Genomic DNA, 27,659 nt, shown 5'->3' on the forward strand with positions numbered 1-27,659 from the left:
AGTTTCCTGAGGGGGAATAGGCTTTGTCGTGCCCTCTTCACGACTTTCTTGGTGTGTTTGGACCATTCTAGTTTGTTATTGATGTAGACACCAGGGAACTTGAAGCTCTCAACCTGCTCCACTACAGCCCTGTCGATGAGAATGGGGGTGTGCTTGGTCCTCCCTTTCCTGTAGTCCACATTAATCTCCTTAGTCTTGGATACGTTGAGGGATAGGTTGTTATTCTGGCACCACCCGGCCAGGTCTCTGACCTGCTCCCTATAGGCTGCCTCGTCGTTGTCGGTGATCAGGCCTACCACTGTTGTGTCGTCTGCAAATTTAATGATGGTGTTGGAGTCGTGCCTGGCCATGCAGTCGTGGGTGAACAGGGAATAGAGGAGGGGACTGAGCGCGCACCCCTGGGGAGCTCCAGTGTTGAGGATCAGCATGGCAGATGGGTTGCTACCTACCCTCACCACCTGGGGGCGGCCCGTCAGGAAGTCCAGGATCCAGTTGCAGAGGGAGGTGTTTAGTCCCAGTATCCTTAGCTTAGTGATGAGCTTTGAGGGTACTATGGTGTTGAACACTGAGCTGTAGTCAATGAATAGCATTCTCACCTAGGTGTTCCTTTTGTCCAGGTGGGAAAGGGCAGTGTGGAGTGCAATAAAGATGGCATCATCTATGGATCTGTTTGGGTGGTATGCAAATTGGAGTGGGTCTAGGGTTTCTGGGATAATGGTGTTGATGTGAGCCATTACCAACCTTTCAAAGCACTTCATGGCTACAGACGTGAGTGCTACAGGACTCTTAGCCCTGTATTGACGCTTTGCCTGTTTGATGGTTCGTCGCAGGGCATGGCAGGATTTCTTGTAAGCTTCCGGGTTAGAGTCCCGCAACTTGAAAGCGGCAGCTCTACCCTTTAGCTCAGTGCGAATGCTGTCTGTAATCCTTGGCTTCTGGTTGGGGTATGTACATACAGTCACTGTGAGGATGACATCCCCGATGCACTTATTGATAAAGCCAGTGACTGATGTGGTGTGCTCCTCAATGCCATCGGAAGAATCCCGGAACATATTCCAGTCTGTGATAGCAAAACAGTCCTGTAGATTAGCATCTGCTTCATCTGACCACTTTTTTATAGACCGAGTCACTGGTGCTTCCTGCTTTAATTTTTGCTTGTATGCAGGAATCAGGAGGATAGAGTTGTCTCGAATTTACTAGATGGAGAGCGAGGGAGAGCTTTGTACGCGTCTCTGTGTGTGGAGTACAGGTGATCTATCATTTCATTCCCTCTGGTTGCACATTTAACACGTTGATGGAAATTTGGTAGAACTGATTTAAGTTTCCCTGCATTAAAGTCTCCGGCCACTAGGAGCACCACCTCTGTGTGAGTGGTTTCCTGTTTGCTTATTTCCTTATACAGCTGACTGAGTGTGGTCTTAGTGCCAGTATCTGTCTTTGGTGGTAAATAAACAGCCAAGAAAAGTATAGCTGAAAACTCTCTAGGTATGTAGTGTGGCCTGCAATTCATCAGAATATACTCTACTTCAGGCGAGTAAAATCTAGAGACTTCCTTAGATTTCGTGCACCAGCTGTTGTTTACAAACATGCACATACCCCCCCCCCCCTCCCTCTCGTCTTACCTGAGAGTGCTGTTCTATCTTGCCAGTGCAGCGTGTATCCGGCTAGCTGAATATACATGTCGTCATTCAGCCACGATTCCGTGAAACATAGGATATTACAGTTTTTGATGTCCCGTTGGTAGGATATTCGTGATTGTACCTCGTCTAGTTTATTGTCCAATGATTGCACGTTGGCGAGTAGTATTGACGGTAACAGCAGCTTTCCCACTCGGGTCCTGACCAGGCATCCGGCTCTTTGTCCTCTGTACCTGCGTCGCTTCCTCTTGCAAATAACGTGGATGTCAGCCCTGCCGGGTGTTTGGAGGATGTCTTGTGCATCTTGTTTTTTGAAGAAAAAAATCTTAGTCTAATCCGAGGTGAGTGATCGCTGTCCTGATATCCAGAAGCTCTTTTTTTGCCTTAAGATACGGTTGCAGAAACATTATGTACAAAGTAAGTTACAAATAACGCAAAAACCCCCACATAATAGCACAATTGTTTGGGCGCCCGTAAAACTGCTGCCATTTCTTCAGGCGCCATTTTACAGAATTGAGAAGGTTTTGGAAAAACCTTTCCATCTCTACCAGAAGATGGTTATCGTTAGCATCATCGCAAACGGCTACACAAAATGGAGATAGATGCGCTCACCCCATTCATGAGCCATTTCAGAAAGTTGCAGCAAAATTCGAATCACTGATGCATTTTGTTTATGTCTTATGGTTAACTTGGGCAATTTAATGCATTTTCGAAAAAAAAAAGCTCAATACATTTGGTTGATTTCCTAATAAGTTCAATAAAAAATTGTTGAATTCTATTTTAATGTCTGGGAGAACTACTGTTCTGTCTCTCCTCCGTCTCTCTTTCTCTCTCTTCCTTCTCTTTATTTTCTCTCTCTTTTCTCTTTCTCTCCTCCCTCTCTCTCTTCTCCCAGGAAGAGGTTAGCTATTTCATCAGTGCAGAGCTGGAAATGATTATCACTGTTTAGTGGTTTATGTGAGTGGTAGTGGGTGCTGAAAGACCACAGTGTGTTTTATATGATGGATAGAGAGACGAGTTGGAAACCAGCCATATGTGGAAACACCCAAGGTGAATGATGCATTTCCCCACTGTTGCTATGGTAACATGACACTTCTCTGGTCTGGGAGAATATGTGTGAGTGTAGTGGGTTGAATTGTCGTCATGAATCATTGAGTATGTGTGTGTACATGTGTGCATGTGTGTGTGTGTAGGGACATACGTTTGAGTGTTTAAGCCAATATCTGTGTGGGATGAACCAAAATGAATTCACAAATTGAAAGTTACTGGCCAGTCACTTTTAAACGTAATAGTTCTGTTAAGCTCAAATAATGATTTTATGGCCAAATTGTAGAACAAATACTTAAAAAACCTCACCTCAAACTTGTATCTCAAACCGACCATTTAAAAAATGCTTGCCATTTCTTCATAGAACGTGACGTCATCTCCCTGAGAAGAATGAGCTGGCCAATCAGAGGTTTAGAGGAGGATGAGCTGGCCAATCAGTGGTCTACTTGCATGAAAGAAATGTTGACCGGTATACGCCCACACCATTCTGTTGTTGGGGTACGCCCACACCATACCAACACAGAAAAGCTGCGTTTTAGCATCCTTGATTAAAACATTTTGGAAGGGAAACTATTTCATTCATATCGTAAGTAATTATAGGTCATACTGCATAGGTCATATTTCATTTCAGTCTTTTTTCCATTGACGTAATGTAACAGTGTCTGATCAACTGTAACATTTAGAGCTTAACCTCTGAGATTTACTCACAGCTGTAGACTCGAAGTCCTCCATTAGAATACACAATATATTCCTACATTAGGACCAGGCTTAGGCAGACAACAGGGTTTCCCTATTGTGTCTTGTAGCATTACACTTTAAAACTGTTAGTTACAGACACACACACACACATACACACACACACACACACACACACAGTGACATCGTTCTTATCCTGGCTGGTCTCTAACAGGCGTGAAGCTGTCTCTGTAAGCAGCTCAGTCTCTCCCGGTGGAGTATAAACTTCCACTTTAAACCCATAAGGTTAATTAATTTGTTCAGTTATGGAGCAGTTTTACACATCCAGCGACATAAGGCTTTCTACTGTATGGCTCAGCGTTAAACACATCAAATAACCATATAAACTGAATGTGTATTCTATTGGTTCTGTAAGACATGGAAATGGCTATTGAGACAACACAAAAGCAGATTTAGTTTTGTTATGGTAATGCTGTGGTATGGTAATGCTGCTGAATGAAAATGTATATTATAGGCCTATCTTTTGATTGCATAATGCTTGACAAACATGTCAGTTGGAATCCCGAATGTGGCCCAAAGATAATGACCTGAATTGGTGATATCTAGATCCGTATGCTGTAAGAGTTGTTTTGGACTACAAAATCTGAATGGAGGACAATATATTATATATCCAAAATGTGACCCATATTCTCATGTTCTAAAATTTGAAATAGTGTTTTTTACATTTGATTAAAGTACCGACTCAGAACTTCCAAATGGCATATCATACACTGTAGTTGGAATAAACCTAACATTAGGTTATAACTAGCAAAGAAAAAGGCATTTAAACATTATGCTGTGATTTTCACACTTGCTCGACATTAATCCTTGGGAAACATATATTTAGAAAGGGAATTATTTCACCAAATTCCAAAATGGATTCTCTGAACATTATCTCACCAAGTTATCCCATTAGTCAAACCATTTACAATATTAAATGGCCTTTTGTTCTATAATAAAGATAACCTTTCACATTGAACAGCTACAGTGCTGTTCTTTGTTTACGCCCGTTTAGCATCGTTCACAGCCTCTAAAGTCTAAAGACAATACACAAACAGGGCCATCTTTCACTCCAGTGTTTAATTGCTAAATTGTAATTATTTCGTCACTACGGCCTATTTATTGCCTTACCTCATCTTACCTCATTTTCACACACTGTACATAGACTTTTCTATTGTGTTATTGACTCTACGATTCTTTATTCCATGTGTAACTCTGTGTTGTTTGTGTAGCACTGTGTTGCAATGTCGTTTCACGTCAAAAAAGGGCAGACGGAGCGAGGCACAGTGTTGCAATGTCGTTTCACGTCAAAAGGGCCGATGGAGCGTAGCACAGTGTGGCAATGTCGTTTCACGTCAAAAGGGGCGACGGAGCGTAGCACAGTGTTGCAATGTCGTTTCACGTCAAAAAAGGGCCGATGGAGCGTAGCACAGTGTTGCAATGTCGTTTCACGTCAAAAAAGGGCCGACGGAGCGTAGCACAGTGTTGCAATGTCGTTTCACGTCACAAAAGGGGCGACGGAGCGTAGCACAGTGTTGCAATGTCGTTTCACTTCAAAAAAGGGCCGACGGAGCGTAGCACAGTGTTGCAATGTCGTTTCACGTCAAAAAAGGGCCGACGGAGCGTAGCACAGTGTTGCAATGTCGTTTCACGTCAAAAAAGGGCAGACGGAGCGTAGCACAGTGTTGCAATGTCGTTTCACGTCAAAAAAGGGCCGACGGAGCGTAGCACAGTGTTGCAATGTCGTTTCACGTCAAAAAAGGGCCGACGGAGCGTAGCACAGTGCTGCAATGTCGTTTCACGTCAAAAAAGGGCCGACGGAGCGTAGCACAGTGTTGCAATGTCGTTTCACGTCAAAAAAGGGGTGACGGAGCGTAGCACAGTGTTGCAATGTCGTTTCACTTCAAAAAAGGGCCGACGGAGCGTAGCACAGTGTTGCAATGTCGTTTCACGTCAAAAAAGGGCCGACGGAGCGTAGCACAGTGTTGCAATGTCATTTCACGCCAAAAAAGGGATGGCTTCTTGTGATGTACTCCATCAATCAACACTGTTTTTTCCTACCTGGACATTAAGCCTGACATATCGTTCCTCGAGAAGACTGAGGGGCAGTATTGAGTGAGTTTTACAATGTAAGTCCCACCCTTATGTCTAAGTCACATATTTTCCCATCTGGTATAAACATGGAAGAGATGGACATGCTGTTACCTCGCTTCTACTTCTTGCGAGCTTCGTTTTTATTTTATAGATTTGCTAATTATGTCTATGTCCAGTTTGGAGGAGCGTCTGCGTGAGCTGTGAGACAGTAAGAAAACTTTCACAACCCTTCGATGTGGTTGTATTTGGACAACCAAGCAAAAGATAACAACTGGAGGGAAATTTGAGCACTGATACTGATATCAAAGAAACATGGAGAAAGATTCGGGACTGGTATGTTCCCAATCTGTAAGGGTGAAGGAGACGAGGAGTGTGTCCCACCGACTGTCAGACAACTGGATTGGCTTCGTGTTCACGTGAAACATCGTCAGACAGACACCAATATGCCAGATACGGTATGTACTCATCATGCTGCCGAGTCCTTTTGTACAGTCAGTGGGTGTGTTTGTGACCTTATGTTTAGCAGACCTAGTTAGAACATGTGAATTCAGCTCTTCTGAATGGGAGAAATTGTGAGTGGGAAATATTCAGTATCTGTGTTATCACAGATATAGCAGGGCTAGCTCAAAAAGAAGCAGACAGTGTGTGTATCATAAATACATGGAAGGGAAAAGGAGGAAAATAGTTGATATCCGTTATCCATCCCATCTCCCCGACCCAGCTCCAATGTCGAGAAGAGGAAGACAGCTGAGGATCCTTTGGGCACTGACATCATGCAGCGGGTGGATGACTTAAAGAAACGACAGCAGTGTCCAGCCAAGGTCATCTATGACATCATGCAGCGGGTGGATGACTTAAAGAAACGACAGCCGTGTCCAGCCAAGGTCATCTATGACATCATGCAGCGGGTGGATGACTTAAAGAAACGACAGCAGTGTCCAGCCAAGGTCGTCTATGACATCATGCAGCGGGTGGATGACTTAAAGAAACAGCAGCAGAAGTTACAGAAACAGCAGCAGTGTCCAGCCAAGGTCGTCTATGACATCATGATGCCATAGATGTGATCTATTCCTGCTGATCAACGTCTCCCGTTTGTCTCACCCCAAAAACTGTTGTGTGCTTTAAAAAATATATCTATACATTCAGATGAAGAGTAATTTACTGGGGGGTTTTGCATGTTTTTTATACTTATTTCTTAATTCACATGTTACTGGTGTTCACTTAGATGATCTTATTTCCCCTTTCATCACTACATTGTTTTACATTGCACCATTTTTATCTTGTGATCGTAAATAAACATCTTTAAGGTCTGCAACTCTCTTTGTCTGCTTATTTGTACTTGTGGCAGAAAATATTACTGTGCTGAATCAGTTACTTAGCTCATGTACAAAGCAGTACAAGTTTACTATGTAGATGAGGTTAATGTCTTGGGGGATCTGTCCTTATTGTCTACAGCTGGACAGGTCTCCAAAGCAGGAAGGTCTCCATTGATAGGCCACTAGACATGTCCATGTACAACCTTGTGTTATGTAGAGGAGGTGAATGTCTCGAGGGTCTAGCCATATTGTCTGTAGCTGGACAGCCATTCTCACTCATTTTCTATGGCAGGAAAGTTATCATTGAAAGACCTAACATAAGGTTAGGTCTTGAGGGTCTACCCTCCCAAAAAATATGAAAGATAAATTGACTGTCATTATAGCACTCTTTATTGTGATTTGTAGTGCGTGAATAAGAAAGACCACAAACCCAAGTGTGTAGCTCACAACATGACTCAAACAGCACTTTTTCCAAATCACACTCCAACATTTACCTTAGGGTGCCACACGTGATAGCAGCACCCTTTAAAGACACTCAACCAGCTAGTGTGAGGAAGTAGTCTTTGAGGTTGTTGCGCACATCTATAACAACTCTGGTTGCCCTGTCTGCCGACATGTTTCTTGGGTCCAGGAAGCTGGTGTCCCCTAATACCACCTATCTCCACTCTCCTGGAAGCAGGAAGCTGGTGTCCCCTAATACCACCTGTCTCCACTCTCCTGGAAGCAGGAAGCTGGTGTCCCCTAATACCACCTGTCTCCACTCTCCTTGAAGCAGGAAGCTGGTGTCCCCTAATACCACCTATCTCCACTCTCCTGGAAGCAGGTGGGTGTGGAGTGGTCAACAAACGTTGGTGGATGTACCATGTAGATGAATGTGTTGTCAGTGTCTGTGCAAAGGTAGTTGCCACGCAGGCCTTCATAACGGTCTCTGCTTTCTCTGGGGAAACCTCAAGGGCTCGTCCCAGGATCATCCATCTTGCAGCAAGAATCCCAAAGCAGCTCTCTGAAATTCTTCTTTCTCTTTTGTGGCGGTAGTTGTAGATCTTCTTGGCTTCATCAAAGCCAGAAGAACCTTTGAATAAAAAAAAGTGTTTCCATTAGTATTGAACAGGAACATGAAGGCTATCAAATGTGTGGTGTAACAACTGTGTAGTGTAGTCTATGCTTTCGACATAGGCTCCATCTTCTTATTGGGATGCCAGATCACTTTTATATTGGTAGAAGTTTCATGTCATATGCATATAGTCACATGTATTTAGCACATCTTACCTGGATATGGTCAGTACCTTGCCTTGCAGAATGCCATCAGGACCATTGAGAAAAATCCCATGTAGATGAATTGATGTAATAAATTGATGTAATAAACTAGCCACTTTATAAAATGTTTACATACTCTACATTACTCATCTCATATGTATAGTGGGGCAAAAAGGTATTTAGTCAGCCACCAATTGTGCAAGTTCTCCCACTTAAAAAGATGAGAGAGGCCTGATTTTCTGGATTTCTTTTCTCATTTTGTCTGTCATAGTTGAAGTGTACCTATGATGAAAATTACAGGCCTCTCTCATCTTTTTAAGAGGGAGAACATGCACAATTGGTGGCTGACTAAATACCTTTTTGCTCCACTATACATATGAGACGAGTAATGTAGAGTATGTAAACATTTTATAAAGTGGCTAGTTTATTACATCAATTTATTACATCAATTCTTCATTATTAAAGTGGCTAGAGATGAGTCAGTATGTTGGCAGCAGCCACTGAATGTTAGTGGTGGCTGTTTAACAGTCTGATGGCCTTGAGATAGAAGCTGTTTTTCTGTCTCTCGGTCTCCGCTTTGATGCACCTGTACTGACTTCGCCTTCTGGATGATAGCGGGGTGAACAAGCAGTGGCTCGGGTGGTTGCTGTCCTTGATGATCATTTTGGGTGGTGTAGGTGTCCTGGAGGGGAGGTAGTTTGCCCCCGGTGATACGTTGTGCAGTCCTCACTACCCTCTGGAGAGCCTTACGGTTGTGGGCGGAGCAGTTGCCGTACCAGGCGGTGATACAGTCCGACAGGATGCTCTCGATTGTGCATCTGTAAAAGCTTGTGAGTGCTTTTGGTGACAAGCCGAATTTCTTCAGCCTCCTGAGGTTGAAGAGGCGCTGCTGCGCCTTCTTCACCACGCTGTCTGTGTGGGTGGACCATTTCAGTTTGTCCGTGATGTGTACGCCGAGGAACTTAAAACTTTTCACCTTCTCCACCATTGTCCCGTCGATGTGGATAGGGGGCTGCTCCCTCTGGTGTTTCCTGAAGTCCACGATCATCTCCTTTGTTTTGTTGACGTTGAGTGTGAGGTTATTTTCCTGACACCACACTCCGAGGGCCCTCACCTCCTCCCTGTAGGCCGTCTCGTCGTTGTTGGTAATCAAGCCTACCACTGTAGTGTCGTCTGCAAACTGGCCTGGCACACTTCCACGACGATGCCACAAACTGTCAAGATTCCTAGCTTATACAGTAAGTTATAACTCACTGCGATACTTTTCTATGTGCTGCCACTCACCAAAAACCGAAGGGTCACAGACATACTTTCTGCAGCACTAGCAGGCAAGCTGTGAGTTCTCTCGTGCGAGATGTGTGGGGCAAGCCGCTGAAGCAAGTCGCCAAATCAGGCAACCGACATCCGGAAGTATTGAACATACACAAAGAAAAGAGTCCGCTGCCCCCCAAAAACGACTCCAACCACAAACATTAATGTGCATAGATGTACACACGTTAATCGTGTAGTCACATTTAGACACGCCAATCTCTTAAACAATTCACATTGGAACATGTGAATGTGGCCATGTGCTAAAGCAGCGAGGTAGTGCTTAAAAAACTAAAACGATTTAAACAATAAAATCCTTTATTAACTTAAAGTGCTAAAGGTAGTAGCCTACAATTTAAAAAAACACATGAAGGCTTAGGTAAAGAAACTATATCTAGACCTAGGCCTATATCATCAGATTATTTAAGTAACTTTGTTCAGGTCATGTTATGAACTGAATCTAGCCTGAGAACATATTTCTGTCCTCCACTTTGGAGCAGGACATATAATGTCCATGGCCTTTTCATTGCAAAATTAAAAGGACCAGCTGTCACCAGGGGGTATATGTGGTCCAGACAGGGCTGGACCAGATGTCACCAGGGGGTATATGTGGTCCAGACAGGGCTGGACCAGATGTCACCAGGGGGTATATGTGGTCCAGACAGGGCTGGACCAGATGTCACCAGGGGGTATATGTGGTCCAGACAGGGCTGGACCAGATGTCACCAGGGGGTATATGTGGTCCAGACAGGGCTGGACCAGATGTCACCAGGGGGTATATGTGGTCCAGACAGGGCTTGACCAGATGTCACCAGGGGGTATATGTGTTCCAGACAGGGCTTGACCAGCTGTCACCAGGGGGTATATGTGTTCCAGACAGGGCTTGACCAGCTGTCACCAGGGGGTATATGTGTTCCAGACAGGGCTGGACCAGATGTCACCAGGGGGTATATGTGTTCCAGACAGGGCTGGACCAGCTGTCACCAGGGGGTATATGTGTTCCAGACAGGGCTGGACCAGCTGTCACCAGAGGGTATATGTGTTCCAGACAGGGCTGGACCAGCTGTCACCAGGGGGTATATGTGTTCCAGACAGGGCCGGACCAGCTGTCACCAGGGGGTATATGTGTTCCAGAGTCGAGATTGAAGACTGCTCAATCAGACTAAAATGTACACATTTGAACACTTTCAAATACTTGAGCTGCACTTGATTTCAGTTGCCTGGTACAATGGAACCAATGAATATCACCGTCCCAAAAGTGCAATCTCCAAGCTAAATCAAGGACGCCAGAAACAAAATACCTAGCATGCTACATACTATATAGTGTATCTAGCTGTGGTTGAGATGCTCTGAATGCTGTCTCCACAGGACCTAGGACACTCTGTAAAATACAATGGAAATGTTCCCTGAGGGGATCAGGGCAAAGCTGGGTGAAACTTTCTACTACAACACACACACACGCACAAAAACACTCACTCACTCGCACACACACACTCACACGCACACACACTCACACGCACTCACACGCACACACACTCACACACATACACACACACACATACATACATCATACATACATACTACCGGTCAAAAGTTTTAGAACATCTACTCATTCAAGGGTTTTTCATTATTTTTACTATTTTCTACATTGTTGAATAATTGTGAAGACATCAAAACTATGAAATAACACATATGGAATCATGTAGTAATCAAAAAATATATTTTATATTTGACATTCTTCAAATAGCCACCTTTTGTCTTGATGACAGCTTTGCACACTCTTGGCATTCTCTCAACCAGCTTCATGAGGTAGTCACCTGGAATGCATTTCAATTAACAGGTGTGCCATGTTAAATGTTAATTTGTGGTATTTCTTTCCTTCTTAATACGTTTGAGCCAATCAGTTGTGTTGTGATAAGGTAGGTTACTACATGATTCCATATGTGTTATTTCAGTTTTGATGTCTTCACTATTATTCTACAATGTAGTGTACATCTCAGTCATGAATGAGATACTCTTCCTAACCTCAGCCCTCATGTCCCAGAAAGACAGTTTCTTCAGAAAGCTGGTATTATGGTTGAGTTTTTAATTTGATGTTCATTTCATGTTCATCATGTTAATTGTCATCCTCCAAACGGTTGTTAATTCTGTATCTCGCTAGGATGGCCTCATTCCTTTAATTTGCTCAAAGAGGAGTCGGCTAGGTTTTGTTTGCTTGTCATTATGTCTAATTGATGCTTGGAGTCTGCCTAGTCTGAGTGCCAGCGACTACAATATTTAAGAGGGTGCATCACACAGAAACAAACTAAATAGAAAATACAGGATGCTCTCTCATGGTATTTTAAGTAACGATGAAACATGTGGCCTCTATATAAACATGTACAGTATGTCCATTCATTTTGAATAAGCCCTCTGGAATGGTACTCAACAAAGATGCTGGCAAGAGTAAAAATGTGTTTGTGGATAAAAATGTAGCTGGTGAATGAGTCTCAGCTGTACAATGAAACTACTCCGCTCTACCACTTCTAGCACAGAGCCCTTATTCTACAGCCTGTCCCCACTCTCTCACCAACCGAGATCTCCTCAACCATCTACCTCGAGTTATTCAACTCCCCCCACTCCTACCAAAACTCTCCACTTCCTCCATATACCCTCTCTCAAACTCCCCTTACACACAACACCCCCCCACCCACCATCCCCGTCTCATTCTATGAGATATGAGGAGAGGTCCAGATGGTTTGAGGACGTGTGTTGGAAGCCAGCCTGGACAAGCCAATGACAATACTCCTTTAATGTCTGTAGGACATGTTTGTAGTTTGGGTTTTGGCAGCAGCATCAGACACACATTACCATACTCTACTCTACTGTAGTTCCCTACTGTGTTCTCCCCCCAAATAGTGAGTGCCAGATAATGAGTGTACGGTGTGAGAAATGAACGTTTATTAGCTAAGAATACCATATATCTGGGAGAAAAGCACAAAATATACAGCTACAGTGGTACCTTTGGAATCACCTTGGATCTGATCTTCATCTAAGTCACAACAATAGACTGTTGGATTCTAAACATTGAACATTGAGATATTAAAGACATGATAGATCAGACGCATAGTATATAAAGGAGTGAGAAGGTAATGGTTCTCTGTAGTAAGACAACTAAGCTTGGAATGTGTTCAGTGCAGGAAAACAAATGCATGTGACAGTACTGATAAGGGGAGAAACTGTTGAAGGCTCATATCACTTAGTTCCCTGCTTAGCAAGAAGGATGCAATGTTTAGAGATACGGGGGAGACTCCACCCAAAGTGGGGTATGAATACCACCACAGGGGAAGCCATGTCTGTGTCTGAATATAGCTGTGTCGACCCTTTGGGAAGAATTCAACTTGGTTAAGCTTCTCTTGTGTCTGTGAGTTATTTACTCTGAAAAATAAGAACCTAACAAGACTCAACACAATCTACTTAAACTAACACACAAATAATTATACGTTTTCATGTCTTTATTGAACACACTGTGTAAACATTCACAGTGCAGGGTGGGAAAAGTATGTGAACCCTTGGTTTTAATAACTGGCTGACCCTAATATGGCAGCAATAACCTCAACCAAACATTTTCCGTAGTTGTGGATCAGACCTGCACAACGGTCAGGAGGAATTTTGGACCATTCCTCTTTACAAAACTGTTTCAGTTCAGCAATATTCTTGGGATGTCTGGTGTGAACCACTCTCTTGAGGTCATGCTACAGCATCTCAATCGGTTTAAGGTCAGGACTCTGACTGGGCCACTCCAGAAGGCATATTTTCTTCTGTTGAAGCCATTCTGTTGTTGATTTACATCTGTGATTTGGGTCGTTGTCCTGTTGCATCACCCAACTTCTGTTGAGCTTCAATTGGTGGCCAGATAGCCTTATATTCTCCTGCAAAATGTCTTGATTAACTTGGGAATTCATTTTTCCATCATTGATAGCAAGCTGTCCAGGCCATGAGGCGCAGAGCAGCTCCAAACCATGATGCTCCCTCCACCATACTTTACAGTTGGGATGAGGTTCTGATGTTGGTGTGCTGTACCTTTTTTTCTCCACACATAGTATTGTGTTCCTTCGAAACAACTCAACTTTAGTTTCATCTGTCCACAGAATATTTTGCCAGTAGCGCCGTGGAACATCCAGATGCTCTTTTGAGAACTTCAGACGTGCAGCAATGTCTTTTTTGGACAGAAGTGGCTTCTTCCGTGGTGTCCTCCCATGAACACCATTTTTGTTTAGTGTTTTACGTATCGTAGACTCGGCATCAGAGATGTTAGCATGTTCCAGATATTTATTTAAGTCTTTAGCTGAAACTCTAAGATTCTTCTTAACCTCATTGAGCATTCTGCACTGTTCTCTTGCAGTCATCTTTGCAGGACGGCCACTTCTAGGGGGAGTAGCAACAGTGATGAACTTTTATAGACAATTTGTCTTACTGTGGACTGATGAACATCAAGGCTTTTAGAGATACTTTTGTAACCCTTTCCAGCTTTATGCAAGTCAACAGTTCTTCATCTTAGTTCTTCTGAAATCTCTTTTGTTCGAGGCATGGTTCACATCAGGCAATGCTTCTTGTGAATAGCAAACTCAAATTTTGTTGTGTTTTTCATAGGGCATGGCAGCTCTAACCAACATCTCCAATCTCATCTCAATGATTGTACTCCAGGTTAGCTGACTCCTGACTCCAATTAGCTTATGGAGAAGCCATTAGCCTAGGGGTTCACATGCTTTTTCCAACCTACACTGTGAATGTTTAAGTGATGTATTCAATATAGACAAGAAAAATACACTAATTTGTGTGTTGTTAGTATAAGCAGACTGTGTTTGTCTGTTGTTGTGACTTAGATGAAGATCAGATCTAATTTTATGACCAATTTATGCAGGAATCCAGATAATTTCAAAGCGTTCACATACTTTTTCTTGCCACTGTGTATGAATGCATATTAGGCATATTATCTTAATTGCGCGTTGTTCTGTGCATGGTCTTAGCTGTGCTTTAGATCAGTGCTTCTCAGCTGGTTTTGCCTCGGGACCCAAATGAAACCAGTTTGTCTCAGTCGTGACAATATTTGCATCACAACAAAAATTTGCCAAAATGCAATCGGAAAAACTATTTTTAATACTATATTGATAGAAATTGTAGCAATAATGACAAAGAAAACAATTAAAGTTTACCCACATCCATTAAAGAGCGCTGCTAATAGCTCTATATTGAAAATACTGTGATTGAAGAAAAAATAGTTAAGAGATAACATTATTGAGTCACTTTCTACCAATATCTACCTGGTTTTAGTCGGTTAAGTTCAGGCTGGAGTATTTTTTCAATTGAAAAAAAATCTACAAAAACACAGTGACTCATTCAAAATGTCCTGGGTCGTGACCCAGCAGTTGAGAATCACTGCTTTAGATACTGTGGATTCCCATTAGAGATGGAGTGGTAGCTGTGCTGTAGGAGGCCGACTGTACTCGAGCTGTGACATATTTCTCTCGCTCCATTACTCCTCTAGCTGTTCACTGGCTGGGGATATGATAGTATAATGTCCATCTCGCCACATCCCTCTTTCTCTCTCTTCATCTCCATCTCTCCCCCTTCCTCTTCCTCTCTCTTCGTCTCCATCTTGCTCTCTCTCTCCTCATCTCCATCTCTCTCTGTCCCTCTCTTTCTCTCTCTTCATCTCCATCTCTCCCCTCCCTCTTTCTCTCTCTTCATCTCCATCCCTCCCCCTTCCTCTCTCTTCATCTCCATCTTGCTCTGTCTCTCTCTTTCTCTCTCTTCATCTCCATCTCTCCCCTCCCTCTTTCTCTCTCTTCATCTCCATCCCTCCCCCTTCCTCTCTCTTCATCTCCATCTTGCTCTGTCTCTCTCTTTCTCTCTCTTCATCTCCATCTCTCCCCTCCCTCTTTCTCTCTCTCTTCATCTCCATCTCTCCCCCTCCCTCTTTCTCTCTCTCTTCATCTCCATCTCTCCCCCTCCCTCTTTCTCTCGCTTCATCTACATCTCTCCCCCTCCCTCCCTCTGTCTTCATCTCCATCTCTCTCTCTCTCTCTCTCTCTCTCTCTCTCTTTAATTAAAATGATTTGCCCCTGCAGCAGGATGGTTTCTGTATAAAGCATCTGGGACATACAGGTCAAGGCCTGCCTGCTTCATCTTAACCCTTATATAAGACAGCCAACAAAAGGACAGGATGGGATCTGGAACAAACTCTGCAGGCAAATGCTGTTTACATTGGGTTGCACTGATTTCAGGCTTTTAAGAAAACAAATGTTTATTTTGATGCTGATGTTTATTTTGATGGAAGTGGGTAAAATCTGACACCATTTGAAGCCACGCTATGTGCTATTTAAGTGGTCACCAACCTTATCTGAGTCAAGATCACTTTCACAGTCAAAAAGTAAGCCTATATCTACCACTCAGATTTTTTTGAACAAATGTAACATTAACTATTAATTAGCATTGACTTGAAACAGTCTGTGGGAATGAGGGCTGTGCAGAGGCCTAATACATTATCATAGCATATTGGCTATATGCCTGGCCTGCTAATATTGTCCTTCTCAGACCATATTATATTTCATTACTCAAGATTTATTAACCAAATAGATTAGTTGGTGTAACACTTGTGAGACACAGCTGAGCATAAATTGAAATAATTACATGTTTTATTTTACTAGACTGACTGTACCTGCATCTGATGGTCATGGTGCTTTCAAGACAACTGGAATCTCAAGAAAATAAACTAAGTCATATCATGACGTCAGTGAACTTCAGGTCGGAAAGTCGGAGTTCTAGAAAGATGCCAGAGTTTCCGAGTTGGATGACCAGTGAAAAAGATTTGTCCCAGTCGGATTTCATTTTTACCGAGTTCCCAGTTGTCTTGAACACACATAAGTTATTTTGAACACGGTATTATTCTCAGCGGAGGGAGAGAGCAGCAGAGGGTCCGCCTCTCACGGTTCCTGCGCTCTCCCTCCTTTCCTCCGGTGAGACTGACCAGAGCGAGAGGCAGAGAGGGACAGTCGAGCTGCTAATAATAATAAAATGTATGGCTATCGATACACTTGAAATAGAGCGAAGCGCATTTTATATTTTGTAAAAGTGTTGACAGTGTTGAATAAAAAGTAGACATCAACTCACTAATAAAAACAGCAGCTCGTTGCTGTATTCTTTGACAGTCTCTCTTGGTCATGGTTTTAAAAGTTATTAACTCTCACGTATACTAGTGTCAAATTTTGCTGTGGCGGGGTTCGTGGAAGCTGTAGGTAGGCACCGTGATTTGAGCTATCCGATTGGCCAGCGCAGTAGGCATTCTCGATTTATTCACAGATCTCCTGGTCCACCGGGTAGGCGGAGTTTGTCTTTTCAGAAAAATGAAATGGTTCAAAAGGGGAACACTTTGCCTATCCGGTGCGCAGGGCTGCTGAATCAAATGCCCCTACCGCCAACAGATCAACGGGGAAAAAAGGAGCGCAAGCCTTAATGCCTTTATCGTTGGTTTTTCTACTATGATCTACACAATATTATGATCTACACAATGGTGATCCAATTATTACATGAAGTCATCATCAGTGTCACAGATGGAGAACAGACAGCTGGATATGCCCCCTCTCCATGTATCACAGACATCACTTTATGTTAGTGGCGGGGAGTTGAGCATCCCTGCTGCTGATACTAACTATACAAGCATAGGAAGTATCCTATTAAAGAGCATTGATTCAGCAAGCATTAGTGTTGGTCAAAATATGTAATTATTCCTATCTCTAATTATGCTATCTGAAAGCCATACGACCCTGAGCTTTCAGACAGATACTCACTCCCAACATACAGCATGTTGGATATAGATCTACAGTGTCTACATAACAGGAATACATAGGGAATCGGTGCACCATTCGTGACAGAGCCATATGCCTCGTGCCAAAAGTAGTGCGAAATGGTTGGAAAGATCACTCTTCTGTTGTTGATAATTTTTCTACTTTGTAGGAAATGAAGATGCACTTTGTGATTTACAAACAACAACAAAACACACTAGCACATGGTTATATGAACAGTATCTTATGCTCTGACAGTGAATTTAGGATCACACTGCTGGGTGTTGGGCCTGCTGTGTTGGCAGATATTAACCTTTACTATTGGATACAGTGAGAGAAAGGTAGGGTCTGTAAGTGTTGATTTGGAGAAAATCTCCCTGACTAAAGGTCATTCTGATGTGTTTCCTAATGCTAAGTTAGACAGTGGTTGTCTGTGTGTATGTGTCTGTGACACGTGAGTACAGATGTAGGATCTTAATTTGATCACTCTTTTGTTGCTGAGAATTTTCCTGCACGACAGGAAATGCAAAATTGTAGTGTATCCGATGTTTGAAAAGGCTTCTAAAGTTTCAAATTTCCACTTTAAAATGTCAGACTTGTTTTTCCATAATGAAAAATATATCAACCCCTTCAAAAAATGTCCATTAATTATAGTCTACATAATTCACATTTCTTGTTTCTGCATGATTATTTTCCTGCTGTAACAAACTGGCTCAAATTAAAATTCTGTATCAGTGCGTGTGTGCGTGGCACGGCGTGCTTGTGTATGTATGCCTGTGTGACAGCTGTGTGTGTTCTGTCCCATATCTGTCCGTTTTCTTTTGCTGGTTCATCTGTTTCTGTGTGCGTACCGTGTTACTATGGGGAGGGCTTCTCGTTGCTATGATATGGGTTCCTGTGGTAATGACATTAGTATGACCGGTGTGTGTGTCTCAAATTGATCCCCCGATTAGATTTTACTCCTGAACCCATGTTGTGAATTAAACTGAGCTGGAGACTAGGCAGCCTGAAATCACACCAGAAACGTAACAGTAGAGGGATGTTTTGTGGCCAATTTGTGTCTGATCTTTACATTTGGCAGTGCTGCACCCTCAAGCATGACTCAAACTAACCTTACCCTTACCCCAAAATTAAAATAAACCTAACCCCCTTGCTAACATGCTTCAACCTAACCTCTCACACTTTTTTGTAAACATCAGTAATGTTTTGCAAATCTGTGGATGTTAGCCTCTCTCAGCCTGTGAGATTACATTGTTACAGTTCCTTAAGAGATCAAGTTGGGACTTGGGACGCAGACATATGCCATCAAACAAACCGTCTCACATGCACATCCTCTCCTGTCATTTTCCTGTGCCAAACAAGGCTCCCAGTCATCATTGACAGCGTTTGTATTTCAATAAAGGAGTCTGCGCTGTGGCTGGAACCGCATTGAGCCCCCCCCCCCACTCTCCTGAAGGGAAATGTATACTGTTCCACTTTGTAGTATGATACTCTGTGTGTGTGATGGTGTTCATTAGGATGTGTACTTGAGTAGATTAGCCATAACAAAGCTGTCTCCTCTCCTCTGCACTCAACGGGCAAAATTACACACATTATACGAAACACATTGCTAGCTAAGCATCCCTCCGGCCTTTCTAGTAATGCATTTCATAGTACACACGCAAAGACTTATCTTCCCACACACGTATGTTTCTGGCAGTCAGAGCTCACTCTTTGTATCCTATCACCATAACAACCACTTATCATATATTCTGAAAAAAGCCAGAGTGAATTTCTCCTCAGTACAGCTGATGATGGTGAGAGGAGCAGTCGGCAGTCATTCTCAGTGCCAGTGTGTGTGTGTGTGTGTGTGTGAGTGAGCCAGGGTAGCCAGGTATGGGCGAGAGCGGAGATGTCTTTGAGTGAGGGAGCACGAGAAAGACGTGAAGTTGTGAAGGGGTTAAAGAGAGGGATTTTGGAAGGACGGATATATTTGACGCCTTACATGGTGAGTGGCACACGCCTTCTACATGATGTTCTGCTAATTAGCCATGCTGGTCACAGGCAAGGTGTGTGTGTTTTTTCTGCAAGCGTGTGTACAGTATGTCTGTAAAAAATAATCCTTTGTTTGTGTCACTGCACCTTTTACTTTGTGTGTGTGTGTGTGTGTGTGTGTGTGTGTGTGTGTGTGTGTGTGTGTGTGTGTGTACTGTAGGTTTCAGTGCATGTGGTGGTTATGTAACAAGTGAGGCAGAGAAACCTTGAGAATAGAATAGTAATGATATCTCTCTGTTAGCCAGATGGGTTATATCTGAACACAGCTCTCTCCTCTAGCCTCTATGTTTAACACCATCTCTTTTTCTCACAATAAAGTTATGTTAGATACTATACCAATATAGTCTTGACTACTTCAGATACTGTGTGTTCAAACTGTATTGACTATTTCAGATGCTGTATCAATATTGTATTACCTATTTCCTATTTCTCAATGATGTTAGCTGGATTGAATTGAAAGCTACATCGACAGTGGAAGCATTATTTCACAGAAAGCTGTTGTCAGCATATGGAATCTCTCAAGTAACCCAAGGTTTTTAAGTCCGTAGTATTGACTGAGAATATGTTACAGGTTGGTAATTAGGCTAATAGGGATTCGAGTCAGGCTTTGGGATAAATACCATTTACATTCAGTCAATTCAGGAATTAAATTGAATCACTAAGTAACTGAATTGAAGTGGAAATTCACCTCAACCTTTTATTCAGATTAAAGTATTCAATACGTATTGTCCTTACATAGTACTCTATGGCTGTGGTGTTTTGATTGCAGACTTCCTTGTTTCAGTAGTACTACAGAAGTAGATAAGTGGGGACCAGATAGATTCTGGTCCAAATCCCTATTTGGGCAGTTCTGTGTGTGGCTGCATGGTGTTATTTTATGAATGAGCTTTCCAGCCTTGTACAGCAGATGCAGATGTGTACGTATCCCAATTCACTCTCCAAACATCTGGGTGAGATAGTCATCTGTAATGGTTGAAACGCTTTACTGCAATGAGCTGAATATCAAGCAAAGGTTACAAAGATAAGGATATCCAAAATTCCCTCTTTGGTGTGAAACTGTAACATAAAACGGAATATTGGGAGTAAAGACCACACCTCAACTCCTCTGCTTTCAATAACCAATGGCTGTACATACACCCTCACACCTGTGTGTTTTCCATATTGTGCTGAATTTATTGAATTGAAATGGACTTGACCCCAAACCTAAGTGCTGTTTCCTTGACTTATAATGCACAGTTTAGGAACTAGTTGGTTCCAGGATAAGGCATGGGTAAGTGGTCTGATCCTTTAAAGAGAAGTGCTTTGTAATGTATTTTGTTCTTGATGAATAGAAAGTGAGTTTTTTGCTGCTTTGGAAGTACAGAGAGATGGAATATTGCGGTCTACCCAACGGTGCCTAATGCACTACTGTATCCACCTAAATCTTCCACTTGGACTGACATGGAACACACATACACACGGGAGTGTGCTTCAGCTTTCATCTCGCACCTGCATTATTAAACATCTCTATCCACATGAGTGTTACATCACCCAATCACAGCGCTCTCTCTCCCTCTATGTTTTATCTTTCTCTATATCTCCCTAACTGTCCTTCATTCGCTCTATTTCACTACCTCTCTCTTTTTCTCTCCCCTCCTTCCCTTTCCACTCTATTTCTCCTCCTTTATCTCTCTCTTCATCGCTCTCTCTTTCTCACTCTCACCCCCTCTCTCCAACTCTACACCGCTCCCCCTAGTCAATATTAAATGCAATTAGATTTGCATGAATTACATTTAAATATGTTTTTAATACTAGTTGAATGACATGGACTCTCTATCTGTCTGTCTCCCAGGCGAACCTGAAGAAGTTTATGGAGTATGTACAGCAGAGGAACATCGAAAAGGTGTCCAAGTTCCTGGAGAAAGGTCTGGACCCCAACTTCCACGACCCTGAATCGGGAGGTGAGGAGACAGTTGCACCTCTAGCATCCAGAAATTATAGAATCAAAGAGACATGCAGAGTTAATTTAGATCGAACAAAACAGTGCTACAGTATGTGAATAAAAACATGCTCATTGATGAGATAATAATTAGGTGGGTTCTTACATTTGTACAAGTGTGGGTTATACACGTGTGATAATTTTTTTGTTGCATAGCCCACTCCCCCTGAGACACAGCCATTATTGATGGTGACCCTGGAGCAATTAGGGTTAACTACCTTGCTCAAGGACACATCAACAGATTTCTCACCTAGACGGCTCAAGGTTTCCAACTAGCAACCCACAGTTACTGGCCCAACTCAACCGCTAGGCTACCTGCCGCTGGGTGCTAACAACTTCCCTGCAGATGTCACTGATTACTGGCGAGAGAACAAACAATGGTTAGCTGAGCCACAGTACTATTTGATATACACTGAGTATACAAAACATTCCATATAGACTGACCAGGAGAATCCAGCTGAAAGCTATGATCCCTTATTGATGTCACTTATTAAATCCACTTCAATCAGTGTAGATGAATGGGAGGATACAGGTTAAAGAAGGATTTTTAAGCATTGAGTATTGAGACATATTGTGTATGCGTGCCATTCCAAGGGTGAATGGGCAAGAAAACATATTTAAGTGCCTTTGAACAGGTAGTAGGTGGCAGGCTCACCGGTTTGAGTGGGTCAAGAATGTTTCACGCTCAACAGTTTCCCGTGTGTGTCAAGCAGAGGTGGTCAGTGCCGTTTAAGATGAGAGGACGATTTCTTTTCCATGAGCATGGCCTTATTTCTATTATAGCATATTGGATGACTCTCATTCATAAAGATGGTGCGAAGAACATGGCTGACGTTTACATTCTCCCAGCCAATTGTGCAATTTTGTAATTTATTTGGCGCTTTGTGTAACTTATTTTGTTAAACTTATTGTGTACATAATTAATGACCGAAAATAACTTCTGGACATCAGAGAAGTGACTACTCAACGCGAACTGCAAGAAACTTCTTCCTTTAACGAGTCCGACGAGAAGGATATCCTGCTTTCAATGGAACAGGCCCAGATCCACGCCTTTTACGTGAAGAAAAGACACTGGAAAATGGGACGCAGATCGGGGATCCTTCTGAGAATCTGGAGGCGAGCGAGCAAACTCCCAATGCCTTCCATTCTTCTTGCTAACGTGCAATCGTTGGAAAATAAAATTGATGACCTACTATTAAAATGATCCTACCAACGAGACATTAAAAACTATAACAGCTTATGTTTCACCGAGACGTGGCTGAACGAAGAAACGGACAATATAGAGCAGGCGGGATTTTTCATGCACCGGCAGATCAGAGATGCTACCTCTGGTAAGACAAGGGGTGGGAGTGTGAGTCTTTTTGTCAATAACAGCTGGTGCGTGGTGTCTAATATTAAAGAAGTCTCGAGGTATTGCTCACCTGAGGTAGAGTACCTTATGATTAGCTGTTGACCACACTACCTACCAAGAGAGTTCTCATCTGTATTATTCGTAGCCGTCTATTTACCACCACAAAGTGAAGCTGGCACTAACATGCTGACCAGACCAGACATGTCACGTACGTGAGTGTCGCAAAATAAATGTAGAAATCCATGTTCTTCAATTATTGCACCCACACTGCTCGTGCGCGCCAACGAACGTCTACGATGCCAAGGACTAAAATAGAACACCTTTCTATTTCTGATGCAGATCACGCTGAAAGTCCTGCCTCTCCCATCTCCTCATTGGTTTATAGAAGCAGGTACCCACATGCCATCTCCTCATTCGTTATACCCACATGGGTGTTTGAAAGACGAACTGTTTTGCTGGTTGTCGTGGTAATATTATGAAAGTTTAGATGCCAATCACCATATAAGTTCAAAGATGAAAAAGCCTGGAAGGAGGAGAGATGACTAGAAACGATTCAGTTGGCCGTTTTATGTGTGGATTAATTGTCGGAGAAGAGGACCTTGTGCATTTCAGGTAAAATAACAACTCAATGTTTATATCCCAGGACAAATTAGCTAGCAATAGCAAGCTAGCTAAATAGGACAAATTAGCTAGCAAGTGCAAGCTAGCTAAATAGGACAAATTAGCTAGCAAGTGCAAGCTAACTAGCTGAATTGCCATACATTAATGTCATTGGTTCAGAGATTGTTTTGATATTTTAAACTGCGCATTGTGATCGCGTTTGGTGTAGGGGGACAAAATAAATGTATGCACGATAGCACACGATGGCACATGCGCGCAGCCGGTTTGAGTTCCGTGTAAGACCGCTCTCAACCAACTCTATAAGGCCATAAGCAAAGAAGAAAATGCTCACCCAGAAGCGGCGATCCTAGTGGCTGGGGACTTTAACGCAGGAAAACTTAAATTACTTTTACCAAATTTTTACCAGCATGTCACATGTGCAACAGGAAAATAAATTCTAGACTACCTTTACTCCACACACAGGGATGCATACAAAGCTCTCCCCCGCCCTCCATTTGGCAAATCTGACCACAATTCTATCTGACCATAATTATATCCTCCTAATTCCTGATTCCTGCTTACAAGCAAAAACTAAAGCAGGAAGCACCAGTGACTTTGTTTTGCTATTCATCCAATGGCATTGAGGAATAGACCAACTCGGTCATCGGCTTCATCAAAAAGTGCATCGATGACGTCGTCCCCACAGTGACTATACGTTCATATCCCAACCAGAAGCCATGGATTACACGCAACATCCGCATAGAGCTAAAGGCTAGAGCTGCCGCTTTCATGGAGCGGGAGACTAATCTGGACACTTATAAGAAATTCCGCTATGTCCTCAGACAAACCATCAAACAAGCAAAGCGTCAATACAGGATTAAGATTGAAACCTACTATACCTGCTCTGACGCTCTTCGGATGTGGCAGGGCTTGAAAACTAATACGGACTACAAAGGGAAACCCAGATGCAAGCTGCCCAGTGACACTTGCCTAGCAGACAAACTAAATGCCTTTTATGCTCTCTTCAAGGCAAGCAACACTGAAGCATGCACGAGAGCACCAGCTGTTCTGGATAACTGTGTTCACAAAGCCGCTGTGCCAGACGGATTACCAGGATGTGTACTCAAAGCATGCACGGACCAACTGTCAAGTGCCTTCACTGACAATTTCAACCTCTCACTGACCGAGTCTGTAATACCTACATGTTTCAAGCAGACCACCATAGTCCCTGTGCCCAAGGTAACCTGCCTAAATGATTACCGCCCCGTGGCACTCACGTCAGTAGCACTCACGGCTGGTCATGGCTAACATCAACAGCATCCTCACAGACACCCTAGACCCACTCCAATTCTCATACTGCCCCAACAGATCCACAGATGACGCAATCTCAATCGAGATTGGAGGACGTCCTCCGGAAGTTGTCATAATTAGTTTGTAAGTCTATGGAAAGGGGGGTGAGGACCATGCGCCTCCTAGGTTTTGGATTGAAGTCAATGTATCCAGAGGTGGACGGAAGCTAGCTGTACACCGGCTATGCCATGGTGCTACCCTACAGAGGGCTGTTGAGGCTACTGTAGACTTTCTTGGCAAAGTAGTGTGATTTCATCAGTTATTTGGTGACGTGATTATATTTAGTATAGTTTTATCTAAAAAGGATACATTTTTTAATGTTCTACAATTTACATTTTTATGAAATTCACTGAGGATGATGGCCCTCCCCTTCCTCCTCTGAGGAGCCTCCACTGGTATCAAAAATTGTCCACCACCCAAAGGAAATCCAGCCAACTTGACACAACTGTGGGAAGTATTGGAGTCAACATGGGCCAGCATACCTGTGGAATGCTTTCAACACCTTGTAGAGTCCATGCCCCGACGAATTGAGGCTGTTCTGAGGGCAAAAGGAGGTGCAACTCATAATTAGGGAGGTGCTACTAATGTGTTGTACACTCAGTGTATGTTCCACAGTATTAAGAGAGTAGATATTATTGTGATACTGCTAGTACATTCAGACACACAGTATCAAAACAGCTATCGTCCAATCAGGAATTTACACCCCACCGAGGTTCCTGTTCTACTGATTGAACTTCCTGAGGATACTTATTATCAGTGTTATTATTAAAGAGAGGGAGAGAGAGATACAGAGATAGACGGACAGATACAGAGACTGACAGACAGAAATAGACAGAAAAATATTCACAGACAGACAGACAGACAGATGGACAGATACAGTGATAGAGAGACTGACAGACATAGATAACGAGTGCTGTGATTGTTCGGGTTGGCTGCCCACTGAGTGATATCCGTCTGGCCCTCTCTGCCACATTCCAATGCATGCTGGGTAAAGATGGATTATTCTTCATGCTAATCTCCTCATGTTTATGCAAATGTTTGTGCAGTCATTTGTTGAGAGCCTCCAATGGGGTGACCTCTGGGAGAGAGAGAGATGGAGAGGGACAGAGAGAGAGCGAGAGAAAGAGAGAGAGAGATGGAGAGAGAGAGAAAGAGAGAGAGAGAGAGAGAGAGAGAGAGAGATGGAGAGAGAGAGAGAGCTAGAGAGAGAGAGGGAGAGAAAGAGAGAGAGAGAAAGAGAGAGAGAGATGGAGAGAGAGAGAGAGAGATGTAGAGAGAAAGAGAGAGATGGAGAGAGGGAGAGAGAGAGATGGAGAGAGAGAGAGCTAGAGCTAGAGAGAGAGAGGGAGAGAGAGAGAGAGAAAGAGGGAGAGAGAAAGAGAAAGAGAGAGAGAGAGCGAGAGAGAGAGCAAGAGCAAACAAAAGCAAAACAAACCAAAACATTTTTTATTTGTTTCTAAATGCTCGTTTTGTTGTGTCTGTGTGTGCACATGTTTGTGAATATACTAAACCCACAGTTCATCCCGAGCACCTTCTTTGATGAAGAGAAAACTATATTTAAAATAATGAGATTGATGGCTTCTAATGCCTTAATCACACCGACAGCGTCATTGCGCAAAATGCTACGCAACGCAGCATCCATAGGAAATGAATTTACTTCTGGTGTACCAAAATGCAATGATGCTGTCGGTGTGATCGAGGCGTTAGTGTTAAGTTGTATCATCATCATCAAACAAACACACACACATACACACACACACACAGATTGTTTGCTAACTCCGACACTGTTATCTGGTTTTGGTAAACACAAACTCCATCATGTTTATCACAAAGTCATTTCGCTGATGAGGCTCTCAAATGCACAATATTTGTCTTCTTAAATGAATCACTTGAAATTGATGAGAGTGGATTCATCTGGAAATGGAACTAGTATTTTATTCACCCTGCCTTTATCACTCTAATCAGAGACATTTAAAGGGATAGGCCTTCTCATACAAATGCTTTGATTCATTTAAATACAAACAGTTAAAGTCAACCCTAATGCTGAATGCATGCTTCTGTCTCAGTACTATGCAGAATGTACACTGAAAAGCCATCCTGTTATATATTAAACCTAGTTCCTCTCTCCCCTGTGTGCTGTAGAATGTCCTCTGACCATGGCGTCTCAGCTGGAGGGCTGTGCAGACCTCATCAAGGTGCTGAAGAGTGGAGGAGCTCACCTGGACTTCAGGACCCGAGACGGCATCACTGCACTGCACAAGGCTGTCCGCACCAAGAACCATACGGCCCTCATAGTGAGTACACACACGTACAAACACACGCACAAACACACGCACACACTTCTTTTTCTATCCTCGAGTGGACCTAAAATAGATTTTCATTCAAAATCCTATGTTCCCTAACCACTAACACCTAAACTAACCCTTAACCCTAATTGTAACCCTAAGCCTAATTGTAACCATAACCCTAAATCTAACTCCTAAGCTAAAATAGCCTTTGTGCGAAACTGGGAAACTTTTGGGGATTGCAGGTCACCACAAAGATAGAAGAACTAGACCACACACACACACTCACTCACTTTCTGCTTGTCATAAGTAAGAGTCTGACTCACATGATTTCCTCAGTGTGTATGTGGGTGCTAAGTACTCTCTTCCGAGACCTGACTGAAAAGATGCTTTTATTCAATGGGCTTCTTGTGCCCTCCCTGGCTCACTGGGTTTTCATCTGCTTTGAGGAGGTTAGGTTGTTGTCTTTAATGAGTAGGCGTGTGCTCAGTGAATGGATGTGTATCATTACTGAATGCCTCTGATATGACTCATCATTGTTCTCATCCTGAGAGCTATAGCTGTAGTGCAGAAAAACCCATCATCTTAATGGACTACTCTATGTCCCTCTTTTTGATCTACATGAGTGCAGAAGCCTATGATAGAAAAATGTAGATCCCACAAAGGAAATGGATAGTGTTTTCATACAGGGGTTTTCATAGCTTCTGTTGGGCTTGAAGTGAGTGTGTGCATTGTGTGTGTGTGTTCTCTAACTTTCCCTCTCGTTCTCTTTCTCTCTGCCAGACGTTGCTGGACCTGGGTGCGTCTCCTGACTATAAGGACAGTCGGGGGTTAAGTCCGCTCT

General features: G+C 43.0%; 1 protein-coding gene across 5 annotated transcripts in view; it reads left to right on the plus strand.

The window, feature by feature from the left end:
• Positions 1–27,659, plus strand: part of LOC109867613 (SH3 and multiple ankyrin repeat domains protein 3) — a 263,943-nt gene that overhangs the window by 98,308 nt on the left and 137,976 nt on the right. For all 5 annotated transcript variants that reach the window (XR_004204842.1, XM_031801754.1, XM_031801755.1 and 2 more), the window contains exons 4-6: positions 21,083–21,191; positions 26,673–26,824; positions 27,599–27,659. The exon at positions 27,599–27,659 is cut by the window's right edge and continues 107 nt beyond it. Coding sequence is in view for 4 of the 5 variants with exons in the window: in XM_031801754.1 (XP_031657614.1) it covers positions 21,083–21,191; positions 26,673–26,824; positions 27,599–27,659 (322 nt within the window). In the remaining variant the exon portion in view is untranslated. The remainder of the gene's footprint in view (positions 1–21,082; positions 21,192–26,672; positions 26,825–27,598) is intronic.

Source organism: Oncorhynchus kisutch, linkage group LG22, assembly GCF_002021735.2.
Source record: "Oncorhynchus kisutch isolate 150728-3 linkage group LG22, Okis_V2, whole genome shotgun sequence".
Classification (NCBI taxonomy): Eukaryota; Metazoa; Chordata; class Actinopteri; order Salmoniformes; family Salmonidae; genus Oncorhynchus; species Oncorhynchus kisutch.